Genomic DNA, 25,518 nt, shown 5'->3' on the forward strand with positions numbered 1-25,518 from the left:
CAAAAAAACACACCTCCGAATGCTTTTGCCTCCCCGCAACCCGCACCGCCGCCTTACACAACTGTATACCAGCATATGTCTACACAAAGAGGGTCGCGCTTCAAAAGCGACGGCCGAAACGGCGCCGCAAGAACCCTCGCGCACCCCATTCCTACGCCGCGACCTTTTGGCGCGAGCCGAGTCCGGCCTCCCGGCCGAGGGGCGCATGCGCGGTACCTCCCTGTGAGGGAGGCAAGAACATGGCGGAAGCGGTGTGAAGGGTCTGTACGCCAAGCGGGCGCGTCTTCTCGCGGGCGGGCGGCGCTGTGCGCGGGGAAAGGAGAGGCCTGCTGAGGGGCTGCTGCTGCTGCTGCGCGGCGACTGCTGGCTCCGGGGCCCGCGGGTGGAGGCCGCAGCCTCCCCTTGGGCTTTGTCAGGTAGGGAATGGGGAAGGTCCTGGGCCCAGACACCGGTTTCTCCTGGCGCTGGCAGCCAAGACCGAGGGCTGCCTCGACTGGACGACCCCTGGAGTGCCCTGGCCCAGCCTAAGGACGGGAGGGGAGCGGGAGGCTGGGCCCTGCTGACTGGCTGGAAGCTGGTGCTCCCTTCAGTTCTATATCCATCCTTCTGTATATCTATCCGTGTCTACGCATTTTCCTGCGGCGTGTGTTAGTGGTTAGAGCAGAGAGGCTTCTCCCTCTGCAAAATGGATGAAAAACTCTTGGCAGGTGGAAATCCAACAGGTGCGGATTTGCACCAAGCTCGGCCCCTCTTGCTCTGGGGAAAAGCTGCCGCTGTTGGAATAGCTCAGTCGGTAGAACATCAGGGTTTTGGGTTCGGGTCCCACTTTGGGGGAAATATTCTTGCATTGCAGGAGGTTGGACTAGGTATTGGGGTGCCTTCCAGCTCTGTGTTTCTGCAGGCTGTGCGTTTTTATTTATTTAAATTATTCAGGTCCCACCCCCAATCATCCCAAGCGACACGCGGGAGGTGCTGGTGTCGTGACGGAGCTACGAAACAGGAAGTCTCTTAAGTTGACTCTTGCCTTTTCCATGAACTCGCAGTAGGTGGCCTTAGGGAAGCCGCTCTTATCTGGGCCACCCCACCTGCTATGTGGGGGTATAATAATACTGGCAGCGTTTGGGGGTTTTTTTGCATGGGTTAGCACTTAATTATGCACGTGGAGTGCTTTGAACACTTGAAAGTGCTATCCAAATGTTAAGTTAAATAAGATAAAACCGTATTTGGAAAATAATAAAACAAATATGCATCAAAAAGTTTAATTCACCATTAAACATAATTATTGCTGTGTACAAACAAGCAGCAACCAAATTCCACTAGGATGCAAGTTTTTCAACCCCTTCAGAATGAGAAGAGAGCGGCTTTTGACTTTGTTAGGGAGACCATTCTACAGCCTTGAGACAATTGCAGAAAAAATGGTCCCACTCTTTGAAGGTGATGTTTTCATCTTGTATACAATATGTCTTGCATTCCCATATTTATCAAAAGGTATGCTACAGACCTCCTGAGCCAACTGTAGCTTCTGAGTCAGCTTCAGCCCTAACCCGCATAAAACAAAATTGTGGAACAGTGCTCTGAAAACAAGTCAGAGCCTGATAATACACTTTTGTGTCCTGATCCAAAGGTACCCCTCTAGTCGGTTGGAGAGATTACCAGTCCATCTATCACAGGCATAACACATCCCTTTTTAGAGCAGTAAGTTTACCCAGAAGCATCACTTCCATCTTAATCTGGATTCAGCATCAGCTTGTTTAGCCTCATTCACTCAGTTACAACCTTTGGTTATAGAGTCTCTGGAAAAACAAATGCACAAAACCCAGGTTCAAAAGGCCACAGTGTATTGCCCATCCTTCCTCAAAGGGCAGTCCTGAGATGAACACCTTTCTGAGCTCCTTGGGAAGAAGGACAAATTTATAAACAACCTTGGACCAGTGTTTCCATATATGCTAATGCTTAATGCAAGAAGATAATGTATAGGTTTTTTTAAAAAATGAGCAGACTGGTAGTTGCTGGTGTGTAGAGAGTAATATATAATGTATATGTTTATAACTAGTAAGAAACAGCTTTCTTGGCTTAGTAGTATAAAATTTGAAATGTTAATAAAAGTGTAGGAATTCTGTAGTTTTCTGTTTTTCTGTATACAGGACTTAGATAAGTATAAGATACCAAAGAGGTGCAAACTGGAAAATTGTGTTTTCTAGACAGAGTCGGAATTTATAAATTGGAAATCGGAATTTTCAGCTATATTTAATAGACTATGCTAGCCAGCAGGTCCCATCAAAGTGATTGGCTCGTGCTGCTTGGTATCCTTTTATGAACAGTTAGGGTTGCTGCTTGTGTTATACCTCTTACTTTTCAAGTATATACTTAAATCTGTAGCGTGGATACATCAGACAGGTAGTTTAGAATACACGTATGATACAGGCACATCTGTCAGCTTGGATTAACTGGAGCTCCTGGTTGAGTGTACATTCTGAGGTGTATCTGAGTTACTCGCTGAGTTATGTGTTAAATGATCTATATTCTTTCACATGGTGTATTGCACAGGTGTGCCAGCACCAAAGGCACTCTTGCACTCATGCAGCACACAGACATACTTGCCACACATACAGCACTAACAGCATTCACCATATATGCAAGTACACAGTACTGTCCATTTCACGGCACACTACACTCTCTCTCTCTCTCTCTCTCTCTCTCTCACACACACACACACACACACACACACACTCATCCCCATCATAGTGCTAGACTGAAAGGAGAAATTTAAGTGTCTCCTCTAAATCCAGCACTACAGTGGGGTGATTCATCCAGCATATGCAAGTTAATAGCAGTATCTGCTTTATCATATTTCCCCCTCTAAGGCAATATGATTTTTAAAAGGTCAATCCATATCAAAGAGTGTATTGCATTAACCAAAGAGCATAACAATTTCATTATAGTTTGCCAAACTGCAAATCATAACATACAGCATACAACAGCAGTGCATCAGTGATTTAAAGAAAGGGAGTAAGAATTCTTAAGTATCATCTGCTAGCTCATACTAAGTTTAACTTCCATTACACCTCTGAATCTCCAGTGCAACTTATTGCAATATTGTCTACCTCTCTTTTTCCAATCTTTCTGTCAGCCAGAGCAGAAAGCGCCTCTTTATGTGTCACAGATCTGTTAGCGTCATACAAAAGAAAGCAAACCATTTCTGCCATAGTAAGGTTTCAGGAATTGATATCTTGGATCCCGATATGAAGGGCAGATTAACAACCTTATTGTAGTGGCTATCCAAGACTGCTGTGAGCATCACTTCATATCGGAGCTCCATAAAGGCATTTCTTAAGACAGCAGGCATGAATTTGGTCAAATAAAATGCTCTTAAATGCTCCATCTTCAGAAATTGGAACCATGGTGAGAATCTAGAATTCCCAATCAAGTGCAAATCCCTTCTGGATTTTTTTTAAAAAAGGTTTTGAGGTAGTCTAGGCTCAGAAGAACTGGAATAGTTCTTTATTTGTTACTTTTTGGGTGTACAGTGCAAATTAATAAGGCAACTTCACTTGGTTTCTTTAATATTATGACTCTGAAATAAACTTACTCAGTAATTACTAGTTTGAATAGCTTACTCTGGTAACACCCTCTCTCAGTCTTCAAAGGGGTGTGATTTCCTTCCTGAAGTAATAGCCACAGCAGTCTTTTGAGGCAAGCCATTTTCCTGTTCTGCAAATGAAGAGCTGCAAGTGAGCGATTGTAACTTGCATTCTTGGATGACCCACGGTTTGAACTTGCATTTCCCAGGGCAATGCCCAGCACACATTCTTATTCGAATCACAGCAGCTTCTATGTTCCTCTCTGGTTTCCAAACACTAGGATGTTGCTTACCTTGAGCTGTTGGTTCTTCTTTTGTTTTTCCTTACCAGGTGGAAGAATAATTTCACAGCTATGGAGAATGAACCGAGCACAACAACATGTTCTACATGCACAACCACTATCACCACCACATCCTCCCCTTCCCGTACTCAGCCACCTCAGATATCTGTCTATAGTGGTGCAGATCGACATGCTGTGCAGGTATTTTGTAGTTGACAATAATAATAAAAAAATACGGATGATTCAAAAGCACCGACAAGCAATGGTAATTTCTGTATATCTGGTGAGGAACTGGATCTGGCTGGAAATCCAGATCTTTATTTCTCCAACCTGTTGCAGATTCGACAGGTGGGCGAGACCTCAGATGATGGTTTTGCCCCACACTTGCAGAGTCCCTTTCAATGTGGTCCATGAGATGGTGCTTTGAAAGGGGCTTCTAGAAGCTGACAGTCAACTAAGCCTCTTTCAAAGTGTGGGGGGGGGCAGGGAGTGAAGGAGGGGAAGTCCTTTTGTGGGAGAAGAAATCTGCTTTTTCGGTAACATCCATAAAGTAATTTATAGCAGTTGTAGTGTATTACTGGTCACTGTTGAGTTGATATATGTTAATTTTAAATGCATCCTGTATATCTGACCAGCCACAGGTTCTTGAATGGTTTAATGTGCTATCATCAGCACGTTTTCTATTTCTGTCCCAGTGATGATGTTACTTTAAAATCCACAGGTTATTCAGCAGGCCTTGCATCGTCCGCCAAGCTCAGCAGCGCAGTATCTTCAGCAGATGTATGCAGCTCAGCAGCAGCATCTCATGTTACAAACAGCTGCTTTGCAACAACAGCATTTAAGTAGCACCCAGTTCCAGAGCCTGGCCAGTGTCCCACAGGTGAGATTGAAACAGAAAATACAGCAACCATCTGGGAATTAAGCTTAAAGTGCCACAAAATGCCTTATCAGAATACTGCTTTCGTCTTAATGACAGTTTTTGACAGATTTTCTTTTTACCCCAGGTTTTTTTAATCATCAGCGAAAGCTTCAGTTCACAATTTTACCTGGCAGGATGAGGGTCAGCCAGGGAAAAGGGACAGTGTTCTCTCCTTCTAGATCATCATACCGCCAACCAATACCGTGTTGTTGTGTCCAAGGGGATATGTTTCTAAAAAGACTTTTCAACTTTGCAATTTTATGTTGTAAAGAGGGTATCTGGAACAGAAGACTGAGCTAGTTCAGCAGCTACTTCAAAATAATCAAATCAATATTTGCCAAATCATTTTAACTATGTGACTGGTCAGTTTTTAATCAGAGATGTATATTTAACGTGCCAGTTTTAGCCTTATATCACATTCTTGGTTGTGGCATTCCCATGAATCATGGGTCTCTAACCTTTCTGGGCCTTTGTGAGCATTTGGAAGTGTTGTTGCTCCTCCCACAAAATGGCTGCCATGGGGCGCAGCCCTTCACAAAATTGTAAGAGTCATCAAATTGTGTAATTGGAAGAGGCCACGAGGATCATCTAGTGCAAACCCTTGCAGTGCAGGAATCTTTTGCCCGACCTGCGGCTCGAGCCTACAACCCTGAAATTAAGCGTCTCATGCTCTTGAAATTTGATCTAATAACAACAACTAGATCCTCTTTTAAATTTGTGTGACTTTTAAATAGGACCTGCCCCATCATCAAACTAAACCTTTTATTGGGGTCTCTAGACAGCACAGTGAAAATAACAGATCCGGTACTTGGCAGCCTCTTAAAAAGTAGAGAGTTGGCCGCAGGGTTAACGAGACTGCGGGCCACAGAGAAAACCATTGTGGGTTTCATGTGGGCATTGGACTGCCTAGCAAATGCCATTGAGCCTAGATGTTCAATTTATCATATTCAACATTATTTAAATACTTTTTATTGCAGTGTAAATGACACATTTGACAGATGTGCTTGCTATTTAGGCAAACCTGTCAGGTGGGAGGCAGTGCGCATCCCCCAATGGCAGTGTCACTCAGCAGTCAAGTATGTCGGAGACATCGGTAAGTAGCGAAACAAAGTGCTTTCTTTTGACCCAGCTTAAGTTACCATGTGGGTTCTCGGAAAGTTAGGAATGTAGCTGTGTGATCACATTTACATGCAAATAGCTGGAGGAGCAGAAGCTTCAATTTTAAAAATTGTCCGCAATGGAATCTCAGAGCGTTAATAGTTTGAAAAACAATAACAGACACATAAATATAAATTTGCCATTGAAGAAGCTCTATGGTGAACCCCTGACATTGTGTTTTGCAAGAATAACTTAATGTTCATGGATTGTACTTGTGTGGATTTTGCCAGATCTCTTAAAACAGGAATTTTTGCAGAATACCAATTAGAGGCTTAATCAATGATAATGTTTGAGCATAAGTGTCCATGACTTTTACAGGTGGATAACATCAGTTACTAATAAAACGCTGAGTTTAGTGTGGGCTAAATTAAGCCTTATTCTGGACATTTTAATTGCAATTTGGAAAAAGTAAAATGGCAAATCTAAGAAGGCAGATCTTCTGCAATGTGGCTGAACATTTTATTGCAATCATAATTTTAAACTCGAGTATAAAAATGAAACACCTCCTTATGATCAAGTATATCATAAGACAAATGCAAGATCTGCTGTATCAGAATTGGTGGCTGTTTAAGTTACATATTTAAACTTAAATATTTTTCTTAACGTGTTAGCAATAGTTAAAAATTTATTGCTTTGCGCAAAGATCTTCCTGATGAACAAACAGGTGCTTAAGGATGCAACTTTGACAGATGACATAATTTTTTTTACAAACCTAGATTCTGTGGCTCAGAGTACAACTGCAAGTCTAATATATTGCCTGGCAACCCTGGGCATGTTTACTTGGAAGCAAGTTCCGCTGTTTTCTGTGGGGCTCTTTTGAAATTGTGGAATGAAGGTAGTTAATAAAACAATATTTTTGCTTCCATAGATTAATCTTTCTCCTTCTCCTACACCCGCGCAGCTAATAAGCCGTTCACAGACCTCCAACAGTAGTAGCAGCAGTCTTACCCAACAGACCATGCTTCTGGGGAGCACCTCTCCTACTCTGACTGCAAGCCAGGCTCAGATGTACCTCCGAGCCCAAATGGTAAGTCTTGCTAGTTTATATTTTATTATTATTTTTTGAATGGTTGCTAAGGCTTAGTTGTTCTTTTCTGTTTCGTGGCTAATGGTTCCTTATCCCTTCTGAGTTTCCAACAGTGACTGTAATTTAGCAGTTAAGTTTTGTAATTGCATCTTGTTTAAATATCACTAGGCCACAAAGGAGCAGAATCCTGCTGAAATCTCAAGAACATTTCTGTGGGTACTGGATAATTGGTGGTTTTGACATAACAGCCCTGCATGCATTTCCTCAAAAAGGATATTGTAGAGTTAGAAAAGGTTCAGAAAAGGGCAGCCAAAATGATCAAGTGGGGGAAGCAACTCCCCTATGAAGAAAGGTTGCAGTGTTGGGATATTTAAGTTTAGAGAAAAGACAAGTGAGAGGTGACATGATTGAGTTTATAAAATTATTCATGGTGCAGAGAAAGTGGATACAGAATTTTACCCTTCCCTCTTCCCCTAACACTAGAATTCATGTTACAGGTCGGTTGGTCTGCCGTAGTCGAAACAAAATTAAAAAATTCCTTCCAGTAGCACCTTAGAGACCAACTAAGTTTGTTATTGGTATGAGCTTTCATGTGCATGCAGACTTCTTCAGATACTAGAATTCATGGACATCCAATGAAGCTTAGTGTTGGAAGGTTCAGGAGAGATAAAAGAAAATACTTGTTCATGTGACACATAGTTAAACTGTAGAACTCGCTCCCACAGGTAGGCAGTGATGACCTCGAACGTAAAAGAGGATTCGACAAATTCATGGAGGGAGAGGGCAATCAGTGGTTACTAGCTAAGATGGCTATTCTCTGCTGCCACAGTTGGAGCCAGCAGTGCTGGAACCAGTACTAGTAGCTGGAAACAGCAGGAGGGGAGAGTGTCCTTGTGCTTGAATCCTTCTAGTGGGTTTCTCACAGGCGTCTGGTTGGCCTCTGTGAAAAGCTGGACTAGATGAGTCATTGGCTTCATCCAGGATGCTCTTCTTATGTTCTTAGATATTCTTAAAGTAGAAGAATGGGCCTTTTAAATTACTCCCTCTGCTTGCAAAGTATATGTGCTCTGGTGTTTATAGTAGGGCGTTTTCAGGACGGACACAAGTGAGAGTCACTTAGCCTTGCCAGCAGTTTTGTTTTTTTAGCTGCTCTTCCTCTGTAGCTTGGTGAACATCTGGTGTAGGGTAACCCAACAAACGATGGTTAAGCAAATCCATAGTTAAGACAGCAAGCCCCGCTTGTCAAGGAAAAATTGGGGATCTCGTTTGTTCCTTTGCAGCTATGTTGCTGCTTACCCCACACTTGATTCCACACGTGATGTGAGCTGTGTGGCAGATGGAAATGGCTTGGGGAAATAGCCTCATGTGCCATATTGGGGCTTGTGCTGGGCCATATGTTCTGCACCCCTGTTCTATATAGAAGAAAGTGCCATAGAACAGTTGGAGTATATTAAGGGAAGAACTTTTGCCTAGCCCTCCACATTGTGTGATATCATACTGTTGCGTGGGCATGAATACCCCTGATCCACTTCCTCTGTATAACTTTTTCTTAGATACTAAATGGAGTAAGCTGTTTCTTAAGTAGCATCAGGCCAGGATGTTCATCCACCAGGGCTAGTTCCATGATTGCTTATCTTTAAACCCGGTTGCTTATGAGTGAAAGACTTCTATGAGTATGAATTGGAAACCTTTGAAAATGATGTGTAAAATCATTGGCAAAGAACTGTTTAAAAAAAAGTTTGTGCTGTTGAGACTTTTTGATTTCTGATGATGATGATTCTCTTTGAGAATGATTTTAAGCATTAACGGGGGGAAATACGCTGTTCTGTTTTTGTTAAATCAATCTCTCTGATCCAGTTTGTTGTGGGGCATGACTAGAATAATTCATTTGAAGGAACAAAGAGTTGGCAAAGATGATCTGTGGGGTCAGCAAGTGTTTTGTTTTTTGTTTGCTTGTTTTGTTAGAGGATTATCTGGTTCAGGCCTGTAATTAAAATAACTATGCTACTTTTCTTGCTAGACTTAGGATAGTGGGGAATATTTCTGAAGGGAGCACACCATCTCTTGCTGTAGACATCCCCGAGTTTGTGTTTTTTCACCTGTGGGATTTTAGAGATGTTGGCTGCAGCTCCTCACCAGTCATGTCTCAGATGTATCTGGAGAAGCAGCTCCAATGGCCCGGTTTACAGTTCCTTCTGTCATCCTCTGGTCATGGCTTTTGTGGACTTGTTGCATGTGCTTCTTCCATTCCCAGTCAAGCCTGCTGATTCCTAATGTGCCATCCCTTGAAAAGGCTTTGTGATCTCACTGGCCTCTCTGCCTCTCCTTGGAATTGGATATCACTTTGCAACTCCACATAAATAAATTAATGCGGGGATCTGCTGGTTCTGCATTTCTCCCTCATTTTGGAGAGTGTGAGCAAATCAGTTGTTTGCCTCCCTTTCCTCTCTGTGTTCCGATGCAAAGAGCAGCTTCTGAGGAAGGAGGGATTTTCATCAGGAGCATCGCAGGTGAGTCGGAAGGGTTAAAACTCTTCCTTTCCACTCCCTGCAGTCCTGGTGCTGTTCTCTGCTTTACCCCTCCTGTGGCTGAGCTACTTGGTAAAAGGCTAGAAAGCTGCATTATTCTGGAATACTGCAGCAAATCTTTGCAGCTTTAAAAAAAAAAACAACTGAGAGAATTTTCTATCTAAGCTTTTGTTTGTTTGTGTGTATTCATGGTACAGTGTGTGTCTCAATTTTCTTTTTTGCTACCTTCCACAGCTGATTTTTACACCTGCTACCACTGTGGCGGCTGTCCAGTCTGACATTCCTGTTGTGTCGTCCTCCTCTTCGTTTCCCTGTCAGTCTGCAGCTACTCAGGTGAGCTCACGTGGGTTGTGTGAGCGTGTGTGTGTATCCATTTCCAGATCCATTGTGAGTGGTTGGCATGCTGTTCTACTCTTTGTATCTAATGCTGCATTATTTATATGCTGCTTTTCAAGCGGACCTCGCAAAGGGGTTTATATAAAAGTATTAAAACTGTAAGATAAATAAAATTTAAAAACAACAACAGCAAAGACAAGCTATGGGGTAGGGGGGGTGTAGAAACCTGTGAATGCTAGATCCCATTTACCTTCAGGGCAAGGTGCTTCTTGAGTTTCTCTGTACAGTGGTACCTCGGGTTACATACGCTTCAGGTTACAGACTCTGCTAACCCAGAAATAGTACCTCAGGTTAAGAACTTTGCTTCAGGATGAGAACAGAAACCGTGCAGCAGCGGCGCGGCGGCAGCAGGAGGCCCCATTAGCTAAAGTGGTGCTTCAGGTTAAGAACAGTTTCAGGTTAAGTACGGACCTCCAGAACGATTTAAGTACTTAACCCGAGGTACCACTGTAGTGGTAGTTGGGAGTGGGAGAGGTCTCCCCAGCTGAAACACTGAGAGCTGGATGATGGCAATTCTCCAGGGTGTTCCATCTTTCTCCTCCTCACAGAGCAAGATGACTGTTGAACCACAGCCACTATAGGGCCACTCATTCAACTGTTATCTATATCTTTACCTTAAAACTTTGAACTGCTACAGCGACATTAGTATTTTGCCATATTACATGGCCAGTCTATGTTAGCAGTAACATATTCTTGATCCCAAGAAGCATGTATCTAAAACATGTGTCGCTTAAATTTCAATGACCTCTTACCCTCTTTAACCTGTTAGAAAAAAGTTGTACTGTAGGTTGGTACATTTTGATACATTTCCCCAAAGAGGCAGATGTAGATGCTTTTTTAAGATGACAATGTAGAATGACTTTAATCCTAATGGCTAAATAATATTGCAGTAATGATGAAGCCCTTTGCTCCCAGATTTGATGTACAAGATCAGACTTAATCAGTGCATATTAATGCCAAAGAGCCTTTGAAAGAAATAAAGCATTCACTATGAAGAATAATAAAGTTTTATAAGCTTTTAACATGGCAATTCCGTATGTCGGCTCAAATTGATAACTGAATTTATTTCTGCATAAACGATGATCCTAAACACACTTACTTGAAACTGAGGGTCACAGTTAATGCTGATCCTACTTAGAGTAGACCCACTGAAAATAATGTAGATGGCTAACTTAGGTCCATTAATTGCAATGGGTTTGCTCTGAATATAGCCTAGTTGGATACAGCCATGAGTTAATGGGCCTCATGTCACACACACTCACATATACAGTGTTTTTTTCTGGTGGGATGCAGGGGTACGTATACCCCTAAACATTTTATGAATCTTTGCACTTTTGTCCATTTACTGTATTCACTTCCCCCGATTTGAACTATAGAATGGTCATTTTTTTGAGTCAAAATGAAAGTACCCCTAAACATTTTTTTTAGAAAAAAAGCACTGTGTATGTATACAGTGGTAACTCGTGTTGCGTAACCTCCAGGTTACGGAATCTTCGGATTATGACTGCGGCAAACCCAAAAGTGTATACTTCCGGATTTCGCCGCATGTGCAGAAGTGCTCTGCACGCGTGCACAGCAGCAGTGCCTCTAGTTACGGATTTTTTAGGGTGTGCATGGCACCCCGAAATGAATTAAATCCGTAATCAGAGGTACCATCGTATATGTATGTATATATATATATGTGTGTTTGTGTGTGAAGAAATATGAAAAAAAATCCATCAACAGAAATACTGTACTTTAGTATAAAAAGAACCGGGTGCAATCAGTAAAGTATTATTTCTACACCTTCTCTAATTTCCCTTTGAGCAGATCAGAGTGGTGTTAAAAGGGCAATGAAACAAATGTGTAGTCTAACAAGGTTGCACATTCAGACTTGGGAGCAGTGGCAGAGACATTGGGAGTGGAATGTGCAGAGTTTGGGTAATAGCAGCATGAAGGCATCTGCATCAGATACTGTTATGTGTAGAAATCTCACACGATACGCAGCCTTGGTGAATCCCATTCCAAAGACAGATGTCAAGTTTACATTTTACTGTAAGTCCTGAATGTAAGTCCTGAGTCGTCTGATCATTCTTGCAGTTAAAATGCCTCTTTTTCTTCCATGTTTATATAAGCAAGGTTGTAGGTTCAGCAGAATCAGTTACAATAGCTTTTGAAAATAGGGCTTTTGTAGCCTGTGAGTGACTGCCAGTTTTACAAAAAGCTACATCTTTAGAAATATCAGGGGTGTGGGAGAAGCTTTGCAGATTCAGAATATATAAATCAGTGATCTTTTTGTGGATCAAAATATTTACCTTCCTGTCTTTGCTTAACTAGTCAATACCAATGTGAAATTATGGATAGTGTAGTTGGAGAAACTGAACACTGCTAAATCAAAACCCAACCAATTTTCTTCATCTTACTAACAAAACTATTAAACTTCATGGGTTTTGCTTGACAGAAAGTGGAAACAGTACAAGGAGTACTGTTTAGCAACGTAAAACTTTTCACCTAACTTTAAATGCTTTGCGACGTCTGTCGAAGGGGAAGGGAAAGAAGAGGGAAAGAATCTGTGATCAGTCTTGAATCCAGAAAGAATCTCCCTAATAGTAAAAAACAGATGTCAAAAGGCAAAACCACCCAAATGGTCTATCGACTACACTGGTAACAATCTCCAGTAAAACAACCTCTAGCTTTCGTATCGTCTTTCCATCTCATAAATAGTATCTACATATGAATTAATAAACAAATCAATGACAGTTGACATTTGTATTTTTTTTATTGATGATTTTGCCCAGCTAGTGTGACAGCCTGTGGAATTTGATGAACTGTTGTCTATGGAAAATGAGCTGTATTGTTATTCCATCTGGTAATTAAGATGGCACTTCGCTGGGTGGAATTAATGAGAGGGAGGTGTTGGCACTTGTCTACAGATTAGCAAGCAACCAGTCAAGAAGTCCGCCACGAGGCATGTTTCCCACAGCGGCATCAACCTGTTGTTTTTCGAAATACTTCATTACCTCCTGCAAAATATCCCCCACACTCGCACCCTTCTTGGCTGCTTTGTCAGCCAGTTGAGGAAGCTTCTTCAGTTCCTCATCATTCTCATTCATGAATGTGAGATTGGGCACTTGGAAGTGAGAGGCCGCCATCCATTGGAGGATAGCCTGGAGCTCTTTGTTCTGTGAGCTGGTATTGGCACACTGGTTGTTTACTATCACCTCAGAACCAGCGGGCACAAGTGGCTTTCCAATATTAGTAGGTTGTGGAGGTTTCTGGGATGCCATCGAATCTGGACTTGATACACCTTTGTTTCTTGCGGTAAAGTATGTAGCTTGATCATCAGAGTAATCTTCAACAACAAAATCAGGGCTTTTAGTCATGTACATACACAGCTTCATCACAGATTCCATCAGCTGATCAATGAATTTCTTGTTTATTTGGTCCATGTTTTCAGAATCCATTTCTGGATTGCAGTGTTTGGTTGAGGATTTTCTGCTAGACCTATCATCATATGAGCTTGGTTTGCAATTCTTGGTGCTTATTTCGCACTCATCCACGTTGAAACCAGCCTCTTGAAGGACCTTCTGGATGATTGATAGGAGAGCACTTTGTATTTCTCCCCTCTGGTAATCTTGCTGTTGTGGATCACCCTTGCAACCATGAGATTTGGAACCATGTTTGCCTCCCTTTTCACAGAACCCAAATGAAGATGTGTTTGAGTCATGACATGGGTCCTTGTATTGAGTTAGCAGGTGCTGCTGTATCAACATTAAAGCTGTCAAAATGAGGTCTTTTGCTAGAAACTCAGTTGTGGAGCTACTTTTTTCTGGTCTCTTGTCATGGCATCCCCTGTCTGGACCTTTGCATCCTGTTTTTGATCGCAGCATGCTGATTCCATCCTTAATTATTGTCTCGCCTACTTTCTGAGCTGCAGACTGAGCTGGATCTTGCTTGACTTTCTCCCTCGTGTGTAATCCACCTTTCAAAGATGCGAAATGCATATTTGGAGCATTAGGATCTAACGAACATCCTGTCTTCAATAAAGAGTATACAAGACTATGCCCTTTCTCCTTAGTTTCCGACATCAAAGCGTTGTACATTCTTAGTACCATTGCTTCTAAAATCTCCGTTGACTTCTGGGTCCCTGCATTGAAGAGATTCTTCTTCACTGTGGTAACAAAGTCAGAGTCTGTCATGAGGACCCCAGTGACATTATGTAGATTTTTCATAGTAGAGTCAATTAAGTCTGATATGACATCCTTTGTGTGTTTGAGAAACACTCTTTTCAAAATCACACAAGCTGGAAGTGGTTGCCTACTCTTGTGAATCTTTGTGGCATTCACAAATGAGAATGTCATATCCTTAGCATTTTTATTTGCATAAACCATTAGCCCTTTGTTAAAAGAACCGCAGTCATTGCGACCTGACTGTTTCCTTGGATGTATCAAATGAGCATGTGACGTTGGCTTTCCGTCATCACATTCTGGCATGGATTCACTTTGGTTGGAGCATACCTCACCATAAAAGAGAGAGGTTTTCTTGGGACTTCCTTTACCCTCTTCCTTCTTGCCCGTAACCTGTTCCTGAGATGATTTAACACCAGGATCCTGGGCATTTTCCATCACCTCGTTCACCATCTTGGATGCAACTTTACTTACAGAACCAGGATTGAGGGCTTTCCCATCTTTGGTGGCATAAATTGCCTGGCGTATACATTTATTGGCAGCATCTTCCAGATTTTCAGAGATCTCTTTACTTGCCATTTGCATAACCAAGGAGCACAACTTTTGAACAGTGCTTGCTACTTCATCTGCAGGTCCTTTCTGACCTTCAGCAGATTTGAAAGCTGTGTTGTTGTTGTTCTGGGACATCTTGTCAGCCGCTGATGGCTTTTGTTGACGAGGGGCAGTAGAAGGGGTCAGTGCATGTTGGAATCCACATGCATATTTCTGCAGGTCGTCAAAGAGCCAGGACACAACATTCAGTTCTTCAGTTGAACCTTGTTTGAACAGACAGACTGCTCCTTCAGTCTTAGACTGTTCTGGTGTCTCACTATCCTTTATTACAATTACCTCTTTGTCCTGCATTTTCCCCAGATCAAGTCCTGTGGCAGTTTCATTGCCTTTAGACTGGCCAGCAGCATCTTTGCCTGTATCGTCTGTGTTTTTTATGTTCAGGCTGGAGACATCAACAAAACAGATAACTTTTCGCTCCTGGTCCTTCCCTCCATCAGGATTGTAGAGGTCTACCTTACACACGCCTGCTTGGCTGTGTAACCAGTCAACTTCTTGAGACATCCTTTGAAGTTTACAACTGGAATTGCACCTAGGACCGTAGTGGGTGTTCTTTCTCAGCTCAGCTGCTTTGGTGACCCTGCCAGACTGAAGATGTTGCCTCCTCTCTCAACTTTCCATGCTCTTCTGCTGCCAGATGTCATTTTCACTTGTGTGCACACATGGTTTCTATGGCAGCAATGACATCACAAAGAAGCAGCACTGCCACCCACCAGTGGTCTGATTTCAGTTATTTAACAAGATATTGTTGCCCAACTTTTCTCCTTATCTATCCTACATGGTCTATGAGAAATTTGTTGTGTGTAGGGGGAAATTAATGGTGCATTTTCAAACCTAATACAGTCATACCTCATGTTACATTTGCTTCATGTTATGTTCTTTCCGGTTTCGTCCCGCCGCAACCCAGAAGTACCGGAAAGGGTTACTTCCAGGTTTTGCCACTTGCGCATGCGCACAAGCGCCAAATCGCACCACACACCTGCGCAGATATGGCGCTTCAGGTTGCGCTCTTTTCATGTTGCGAACAGGCCTCTGGAACCGATCCCGTTCGCAACCAGAGGTACCACTGTAATGGAAAATTAAGAATGGTTATTTTCTACATTTATTTTACTATAAAAAATAATCTATGCAGACCTTAAGTAAAGCTTCCACAGTGATTTAATCATAATAGGTTTCTAAACATAGCCACAAAGGAAGTGTCACAACTTCAAAATACTTGAGGCACTTGGTTGTCATCTGTCTGTCTCAAGAGACAATGAAGGAGTGTGCCTTTCAGGATGAAGTCAAACTGTTGGAAGCGTCTGCTGTGGCTGTAGAGATTAATATGGAAGAGACATGTTTTGTTGCAGCTGGGGCAGATAAAGATGTCTTGTTGTGCTGCTGCAAATGCACCATGGTTCTTCTTCCCTCTGCACTCCTCCCAGCAGTCCTTCCTCCTCTGGGCACTTCTGTGGATACGTGACCTGATTGTCTTCAGGCCCTGCAGTCATCTGCATAGGATTCCTGTGCGGCAGAGTTAACAATGCTAGCCTTCACGTCTCATTTGCAGACATCTTTGTAAGACAGGATTTGTCTGCCGCGGGCCTGCTTCCTGAAGTCAGCTCCCTGCAGTGCTACAGTGTGCTAAAGTAACCCAACTTTGAGGTTACCAATGCATGGGTCTCTGTTGCCATGCTATCCTTTGTCCAAGAATAGCTGTAACTCATACACAAGCCAAAACTGACAGCAGACACTCCTAGTGGTGAAAACCACTTGTGCCTCCGCTGCCACTGCTGGATCCTGGAGCGTTGTTCCTTCAGATGGAGTGCAACCCTGTCTACATTACATGATCTACCGAATTCCTAGATCCAGGAACCCACACACTTAAAAGCAGGGGCATTGGGTATCATCTCTGAGGGGGGTGGCAAATGCCCCCAGGGCAGATCGCCACCCCACCCCCTGAGCACCACCCAGTGGGCACCGGCCGCAGACGCTGCACTGTCCACCCGCTGCCTCCCCCCCCAGCTGTAGGGCAGATGAGGCCCTGTGGCACACCCCGTCCCTCAGAGCGCCCCACCCCTATGGGCAGTTCACGCTGCCCCTGGGCGCGCCGCCCCAGGTGCCTGAGAGGCTTCCGCCGCTGCTGCTTAAAAGGCATGTTCTCAGGATTTAGGTCATGATCTCACATACACATATGAAACCCAGAATATCATTAGATCTCTGGTTGATGAGCAGGGTTATAACCTTTGGTTGGCATCACTGGACATTTCGCTGAGGCCTGTGCCTTCTCATACTACTGCTATTGTTGCCTGCCTCCTGCTCACTATGGGTGAGTGAGCATTAACATGAATTAGGAGGAGTTGTAATTTCTACATCAGGGGCATAGGAAGGGGGTGGCAGGGGCGGTCGCCCCAGGTGTCATCCCAGACGGGGATGACAAAATCCACCCTGGGCAGATCACACCACTGCACCGCAATCGGACCCCTGCTGGGAGAATCACACTGCCACACCACAATATGGTTTGCACCACCACATCGCAATTGCACTGCCCCCTTGGGCGGATCGCGCCGCCCCCAGGTGCACGGCATGTGCGCTGCTCCGGGTGCCCGAGCAGTTAGCTCCACCGCTGAATACCATGTCAGCATTCTGGGAGGTGGTCAGATTGGACAAAGAGAGAACGGCAAGAAGGGAGCTGTGGCATTAGCAACAAATTCTGTGGCACTTCATCCTGGGTAGGGGTATAGGATTGCAGCCTTCAATGGTGAAAAAAATTCAGACACTTTGAACTGAAGTCATAGTAATGACTTCATGGAGCTCCTCCTGAGTAGAAGAATCAAGCCATACAGTAGGGCTCAGCATCCCTCTTACACACCTGTCTGATGAATTTGGGAATCTGTTAAATGGACCAGCCCAGATCGACTTTGATGCAAGCCAAACAATGCTGGTAGCTCAAGTATCATGTAATAGGTCCCATGCTACATCCACTCTGAAGGTTTATAAAACGTAAGAGCCATTCTGGTTCACATTAAGGGCCCATTTAGTCCAGCATCCTGTTCTCATAGTGGCCAACTAGATGCTTCAAATCAAATCAAATTTTATTAAACGGTCACAGACCAGATTAACTCGTACAGCTAGTCAGCGAAGCATAACACCGGAAAAAACAAAGGACAAAGGACAATTTCAATACAGATTAGGCCATAACAGCAATTTAAAATTAGACAGCATAAATAAAATTAAGTATTTGCCTTCACCTGCATATTGACATTGGAAAGCTCTTGTTTCCTACGCCTAATAGCGGCTACACAGAATTTGGCAACGTTGATCGTAATTTCAGGAACCTTATCTTCTACCAAGGCTCTCATACGTTGGAGTTCTGGTTCATTTTTAAGCTTTTGTAGAACTGGGGCAATAAAGGTCAGGCGTAAATCCTCGTAGTAACTACAGTGCAGCAATACATGCAGACTTGTTTCCACTTCCGATGAGCCACATGGGCAAACACGTGACTCATATGGTTTGCCCTCATATCTGCCTAGCAGCAGGGCAGAGGGCAGAACGTTGAATCTGGCCAGGGTAAAGGAGTGTCTGTACTTAGGTATTTGTAAATTAGCCAGATAATTTGGTTTCTCTTCAGATCATATAAATCTTTCGCCTTTTACTAAAGATTTCCGTGGAGAAGAACATTTATGAGTTTTCAACTAGATGCTTTGGAAAGTGCCAACAGCACTCTGCACCCCTGTGTTCCTCAGGAACTAGTGTACTGGAGATACAGTCATCATGGCTAGTAGCCATTGATAGCCTTATCCATGAATTTGCCTAACTGCATTTTAAAGCTATCCAAGTTGGGACCCATCACTATAGTTGGTGGCAGCAGATTCCATAGTTTAACTGTTTGCTACGTGAAGAAGTACTTCCTGAATTTCCCAGTATTCAACTTGATTGGATAATCATGATTTCTTGCGTTGTGAGAGGATGGGAAAACCTCTATTCATTTTCTCCACATTGTGTGTAATTTTTTTGCTCCAGTTTCAATCCCCAGCATCTCCATGGAGGGTTGGAAATGCCCCTTGCCTGAAACCCTGGAGAGCAGCTGCCAGTCAGAGTAGACAGTATTGAGCTAGATGGACCAATGGTCTGATTCAGTAGAAGGCAGTTTTCTATGCCCCAACTCTGCAATATTATTTTTAATACAGAACTGTATCCCAAGTGCAGTTGCATCTTAGATGTGATATTATGATACTGACCGTTTTATTTTTACTATCTTTCTGAATGGTACCAAGCATGCAATTCACCTTTTTCACAGCTGCTGCACAATTGGACAACATTTGCACCAACCTATGCACTACAACCCCAAGTTCTCTTTTCTGGTCAGTCACCTCCAGTTTATTTAGTAAATATGTGAATTTAGGATTTTTTACCCTATTGTGTATCATTTTATGCTTGCTTACATTGAACAATATTTGCCGTTTTAATGCCAACTCGGCTAGTTTGGAAATATTCTTTTGGAGCTCCTCACAGCCCTCTTTTTATTTTACCAGTTTTATGTCATCAGCAAAATTGGCCACCTCACTGCTCACTCCTAACTCCAGATCATTTATGAATAGGTTAAAAAGCACCAGAATCTTACTTTCCACATGCCTCCACAAGAGAACTATCTATTTATTCCTACTTTCTGCTTCTTGCTTACCCAGTTACTGGTCCATAAGAGGGCATCTCCTCTTATCCAGTGATTTCTAGGCTTACTTAGGGGGTCTTTCATGAAGGACTGTATCAAGCTCCTTGAAAGTCAAAAGTTCCAAATGTCTGCTGCTTATTGATACTATTGGACTAAGTGACACTCACAAAGAACTTCGAAAAATTAGACATAACTTTCCTTTGTGGAAGCTATGCTGATTCTTCTTCAGCAAGACTTGTTCTTCTATATGCTTAGTGTTTTTATCTTTAAGTGCATTCCATTACTTTTCCTGGAACACATGTTAAACTAGCTGGTCTAATTTCTTGGATTCCTACCCATCTGCCTTGATTGCTTAAAAAAACACAACCTAGTGTTGCATTGACAGTTTTCCAGTCCTTGGGTACGGAAGCTAATCTGAGGAATGAGTTACAGAGTTGCACTGCAAGAAGGAGCACACATTCTAGTTTCTTTGTGTATCTGGCTCAGCAAGCATCCTCCCTTCTTTTCATTTTTCCTCCTGGGTAACTTATAGGTCTGATTCAACCACAGGAAAATCCTCCAAGTGGAGTGGTCCTATGGATACATATGTGTGAAGTAACATCTGACCAGGCCCATCCATGGTTACTGAGCCTCTTAACTGATGGTGATGCAAGTGAACACACTGGCTGAAAAATGTACTACCCCACACATGCGAACGATCACCAAGCAGTGGCATATGTGATCTTAATTGTGTCTGATCAGCTTCCCCAGTCCATTCTCACCACACACTCCAAAAGTGACTGACCATGCCCCACAGAATTGGTTTGTACTAGGTCAAACTTACTTGGAGACACCAGTGGCAACAATACCCACATTTCAGCTGTTAAGGGAGGTACACATTACCTTACTAAAGGTCACAAGAACAAAAGATGAGCCTTCTAAGCAACTGACCGTTTGCATGTAGATTTAAGAGCACTATAGGCACTGCTTCCAGTTCGCTTAACAACGCTTACCAGGTCCTGGGTGCCACTCAATATTAAGTCCAAGGTCACACACCCCCGGTCAATTCCAACACCTAGATGTCATTTAGGGCATCTAGAAATATTACCTCTTTGTCATGACTGGTACACATATGTAGACATTCTATACATTATTGCAATGTCTCCTCTTTTAGATACTTCCTTGATTTCATTCATCATCTCAAGGTCTCGTTGAGCATTTTGAGAGCACATCCCCAGTACTAAATTATTTTGGGGACCCAGTATCGCCACCCACAATGATTCTGTGGTGGAGTCTGCCCATTTTGAGATTTCTAGCTTGCTGGATTCAGTGCTGTCTTTGAGGTGCAGAGTGACACCACCTCTGGTCTGCCCTTATCTGTCCTTCCTGTAGCATTTATATCCAAAGATAACCATGTCCCACTGGTTTTCTCCATTCCACCAGGTAATTGTGATGTTCACTATATCAATGCCATTCCCTAAGTCCAAGCGCTCCAGTTGACCCATCTTGGCTTGGAGACTTCTAGCATAAACACTTGTATACCAGTCTCCTCTTGAAACTTTGTTTACCCTCCAGGTGTCCCATCCTTCTCCCCCAGTGAGACTTGCCCCACATTTTGAAAACATTAGCCTTGAGACTATGTTTTCTTTTATGAGGGTCACCCCTCAGGCTTGCTTTGAGGAGGTCTACCAGAGTCTAAGAAGATGCAGTTCCCAAAACACTGTAAACCTTTTAATTCTAGCAAGCTTTCAGTGAGCTTGATGAGGTTTGGGAAGTGTGTGTGAAACATAGTATTTTTAATGAATTTATGCTGCTAATTATATTGAAATCATTCACATATCAGCAGGCTGGCTAAGGGCAAGCTGGCAATGTGTGTAGTGCTGAATTTGCAAACAGAACTCTTTCAAGGATATCAGCAGCCTGTATAAGATTACTATATTGCCTCTACTTGCATGCTCTATGTAGTGTCTCTTGCAATATAGTACAAAGCATTGCCTAACATTTCTCCAGTTCCTTACCATGTGCTGATTATTACTGCTCTTCACCTCATGTTTGCTTCCATCAGTTTTGTAGCAGCAAATAATTGGTCTTCACATCATATAGTTTAAAAGAACTTTTTTCCTTGGTTCTGGTAAGGGGTGGTTCCAGGTTTGATAAGCCTTTTGGCACCCTGTGCAGTGAGAGATATCTCGAGGAGGAGGGATTGTGTAAACAGAAAAATCCTCTACCATGCACAACTACTGTACTTGATGTGGGGCTGGTAAGGTCAAAAGCAATGTGCAGAGAGAGTTCTTGGATGGAGGCCTGGGCCCCAAGAGAGAAAGTAGTTGCAAGTTATTCTTACTGTTCGTCCTAAAAGATAATGCGTGTGCATGTAGGATTATATTTTATAACAGAAAGATCTGCATTTTCTTTTAACATTATTAAATGCAGACTCAAGAAGATACTTGGGGGTTTTTTAACGGTGAAAATTTCTTAAGCATTTTATGGTGCAATCTTACGTTCTTCATCTTTCCATAATCAAGTGACAGGGACTTTTTTATTTTTCTGCCATGTGTTGTGACATACCCTTGTAGAGATCCACCAATTCAGAATGGGTAGAGCTTAAATTACAGAAAGTAAAACACTTATTTTTCGTGTAATCACAAAACCAGTCCTTGCAACTGGTACATCTTTGTCCTTCATTATGTAGAAAGAAGACGCAGGTCTACTTTTATTGTTACTTGTCTAAAATCCTAAACTTTGTTAAGCTAGAAGTAACACCAAAATTACCTTGCTGAGACTAAGGCATTAAAACAATACTCACCACACTCAAAATTGCAGGATAGTCATTTAGAAAGGACATGCAAAAAAAGATGGACCATTCGAACTGCAACAAGGGTCTAGCCAGGTGACTGACCGAAGCTAGCTATATAACGTGATGCTCAAGATGAGGACCTCCTATTCATCCCATTGTCGTGAACTTTCTGTCATGGGGTTGTGTGCATTTGCGGGGGGGGGGAGTATTCCTGATTTCAGATACATTAATTTATGAGACCCTGAATTGGTCAGCAAGATCTACCAATACTTGATATTCTATGATTCCACCTCAGCAGTATACAGCTTAGCGTGTGTCTGTCTTTGGTTACAGACATCCTGGATGCAACCATGTAAGAGGCAACTGACTTATATTGCCAGAGGTTGCCCCCAGTAGTTTGTTAATTGCATTCTACTTCCCTATTAAAGTTATGGGCAGCAGCAAAGGAGAAGCACGGAGATTCCTTTAAAATAAACTGGCCTGGAAGTGAACACAACGTAAATGCATTGTCCTAACATTTATTTTCTGGAGCACTCCCTTTTGGAGACAGAATACTTCTTTACATCAGTAGGTAGATGAGGGTGGAATGTACAAAGCACAAAGTGGATGTCACAAAGCAGAAGTGAATATAAGCTTTTAAATTTTACCACATTCTGATTTGTAACGCGTTGAGGCGGTTGCCACAACTGATACTTTCTCATCTACTGTGACCGGAAACTTCGACTCCCTCTCCCTTCTTTCCCCCACATTTCTGTGCCTTATCACTAATTTTCATTAGCAGCCTACAGGAGTAGTAGAAAGGCCTTGAACACATCCTGCATTTTGATTTATTTTTTTTAATGCTGTTTCTGGGCTCCTTGGATTATGTATAATGTTGCAGCTAATTAGGACCTGGTTATTTGTTTGAAGTGATCAATAAACAGCCTGTCTCCCCTCTCACGTTTTTTTTATTCTTTTTTATTGATGAGCTTGCCCAGCTACCCCAGTTCAGTTCAGTGCACTGTTGCTTGCAGTGGGGCTGTATTGGTGGTTTCAGTTGCGCCAGCAAAGAGTGGTTTCGGCGCCTGGACTGGGCTCACGAGAGTAACATGAGAGGGAAGAGTTAGTTCTTACAAGTTAGCAAGCAGCCAGTCGACTAGTCCACACCGAGGCATTTGTCCCGACATGGCATCCACCTGTTGTTTTTCATAATACCTCATTACCTCCTGAACAATGTCGCCTACGCTGTAGCCCTTCTTGGCTGCTTTGTCAGCCAGCTGAGGAAGCCTTGCCAATTCTCCATCTTGATCGTTCATGAATGTCAGGTTTGGCACATTGAATTGCGAAGCAACTAACCACTGGAGCACAGCTTGCAGTTCTTTGTTTTGTGTACTGTTGTTGCAGTTCTGGTTATTCACAATCACCTCAGAGCCCACACCCAATGGCATTCCGTTACATTTTCCGTCATCGCCACCTTTAGCCATCAGCATGCACAGCTTCATCACCGATTCCACCAGTTGGTCAATAAACTGCTTGTTTATCTGTTCCATGTTGTCATTCATATCAGGCCCCCCATATGATTTTGATGAGGCCCTCTGTGGTCTGCACTCGGCAAAGGAAGGCTGCTTATAGCCTCTGTCAGGGGGACACTCATCTGCAACACCAGCTTCTCTTAGTACTTTCTGGATGATGGACAAGAGAATACTTGAGATATCACATTTTTGGGATTCCAGGCTTTCCTGTCTGCCCCCGCCTGGCCTTGAACCATATTTGGACCCACCGCTTCTGTCATGGGAACAGCAAAACGATGTGGTAGTTGTCTCGCGGGTGGGTGCTTGATCTTTGTTTTTTTCTAAGAGGTGTTGCTGTATTAACATTAACGCTGTTACAATAAGGTCTTTAGCGTACACATCCATTGAACAGTGCTTGTCTGCACCTTTGCTTCCACCGGGATGGGGCCTCATTTGTCCATTTCCTCCTCTGCCCTGCATTTCACCTTTAAGTGATGCAAACTGCAATCCTTGAGTTCTGGAGTCTGTGTGTGTACCTGCTTTTAGTGCTGTAAAAGCTAGGCATTGCTTTTTATCGTCTCCTGACAGTGCTTTGAATAAACGTTTCACCATTGCTTCCAGAATCTCAGTTGACTTTTGGGTTCCGGCATTGAAAAGGTTCTTCTTTACTGTATTGACAAAGTCAGAGTCTGTCATGAGCACTCCTGTGACGTTGTGTAGATTTTTCATAGTGGAGTCAATTAAGTCAGATATGACATCCCTGGTGTGTTTCAAAAGCACCTTCTTTAACACCACGCAAGCTGGTGGTGGATGCTTGCCTTTTTGGACTTTCATTGTCTTCATGAATGAGAACATCATATCTGAAGCAACCTGGTTTGCATATACCATCAACCCTTTGCTTACAGAGCCATCATCCTGTCCAGGACACGACTGTTTCCTTTCCAACATTTGTCTGTCTGCTCCCTGACCATTCCTGTAGCCGTTCTGATTGCACATCTCTCCATAAAAGACAGAAGCTTTTCTGGGGTCATCGTGAGATGATTTGGGGGACAGCTTGCCATAGTCTGCGCTGCTGTTTGATCCGCGGGGATTGATGGATTGCCGAATGCATTTACTACTGTCAAATTTATCCTTCATTTCCTTCTGTGCCATTTGAACCACTAAAGAACAGAGTTTGTTAACATAATAGGAAAGATCATCTCCTCCTCTTGGGCAACCATTGCCCCGGAAGGAAGTATCACTGGTCTGGGACATCTTCTCAAGCGCAGGTGAATTGTAAGCAGATTTACGAGGGCCTGAGGGGGTTAGTGCATGCTGGAATCCAACTGCGTATTTCTGAAGGTCGTTGCTGAGCCAGCTAACAACGTTGAGTTCTTCAGAAGAGCCTTGCTTGAAAAGGCAGACAGCGCCTTCGGTATTAGAATGGGGATCGTTCTCGTTGTCCTTTATTACAATTACTTCCTTTTCTTCAAGATTACGAAGGTCAAGACAAGGGTCAGCGGCACCAGATAATCCTCTGTTGTGTTTGTGTTTGTCTGTTACTTTGAGGTTGCCAACATCAACGAAACAGATAACTTTGCGGTCTTGGTTTCTTGACTCGTCGGGACTGTAGAGGTCTACTTTGCAAAGGGCTGACTGACTCTGTAGCCAGTCAAACTCCTGTTCCATACTATGTGCCCAGAATCTGAATTGTGCCCCAGGTTGTGGAGCGTTCTTGTTTCGGTTTTCGCTGACCCTGCCCCACTCAAGATGTTGCCTCCTCTCTCAGCTTTCCATGCTCTTGTACTGGCTGATGGCATTTTCATTTGTGTGCACACATGGTTTCTATGACAGCAGTGACATCATAAAGCATGGATATCATCCACCAACCAGTGATGCCTTGGCCCTGCTTAACATAAGATTGTTCTGTATTTTCCCCCTATTAACCTGTACTAAAA

The 25,518-nt window shown here is 43.1% G+C and overlaps 2 protein-coding genes and 1 pseudogene across 9 annotated transcripts in view; 1 reads left to right on the forward strand and 2 right to left on the reverse strand.

The window, feature by feature from the left end:
• The first annotated feature begins 222 nt into the window (after positions 1 to 222).
• The window catches only part of PHC3 (polyhomeotic homolog 3), a 52,927-nt gene continuing 27,631 nt past the window's right edge, over positions 223 to 25,518 (forward strand). For 2 of the 7 annotated variants that reach the window (XM_081910867.1, XM_081910871.1), the window contains exons 1-6: positions 267 to 416; positions 3,912 to 4,062; positions 4,583 to 4,741; positions 5,796 to 5,873; positions 6,807 to 6,965; positions 9,728 to 9,826. In XM_081910867.1, coding sequence (XP_081766993.1) covers positions 3,934 to 4,062; positions 4,583 to 4,741; positions 5,796 to 5,873; positions 6,807 to 6,965; positions 9,728 to 9,826 — 624 coding nt within the window. In that variant the 5' untranslated portion in view covers positions 267 to 416; positions 3,912 to 3,933. The other 5 variants (XM_081910868.1, XM_081910869.1, XM_081910870.1 and 2 more) reach the window with 5 other exon arrangements.
• On the reverse strand, positions 12,629 to 15,307 carry LOC309369733 (A-kinase anchor protein 4 pseudogene; annotated as a pseudogene). The gene has a single exon. The product of its transcript is annotated as an A-kinase anchor protein 4 pseudogene (transcript).
• Positions 22,594 to 25,392, reverse strand: LOC309369761 (A-kinase anchor protein 4-like). Its single transcript, XM_081911005.1, has one exon. It carries the CDS (start codon positions 25,247 to 25,249, stop codon positions 23,201 to 23,203), a length of 2,049 nt encoding a protein of 682 aa, XP_081767131.1. The 5' UTR covers positions 25,250 to 25,392; the 3' UTR covers positions 22,594 to 23,200.

The sequence above is a fragment of the Podarcis melisellensis genome (genome assembly GCF_964234715.1).
Source record: "Podarcis melisellensis genome assembly, chromosome: 5".
Lineage (NCBI taxonomy): Eukaryota > Metazoa > Chordata > Lepidosauria > Squamata > Lacertidae > Podarcis > Podarcis melisellensis.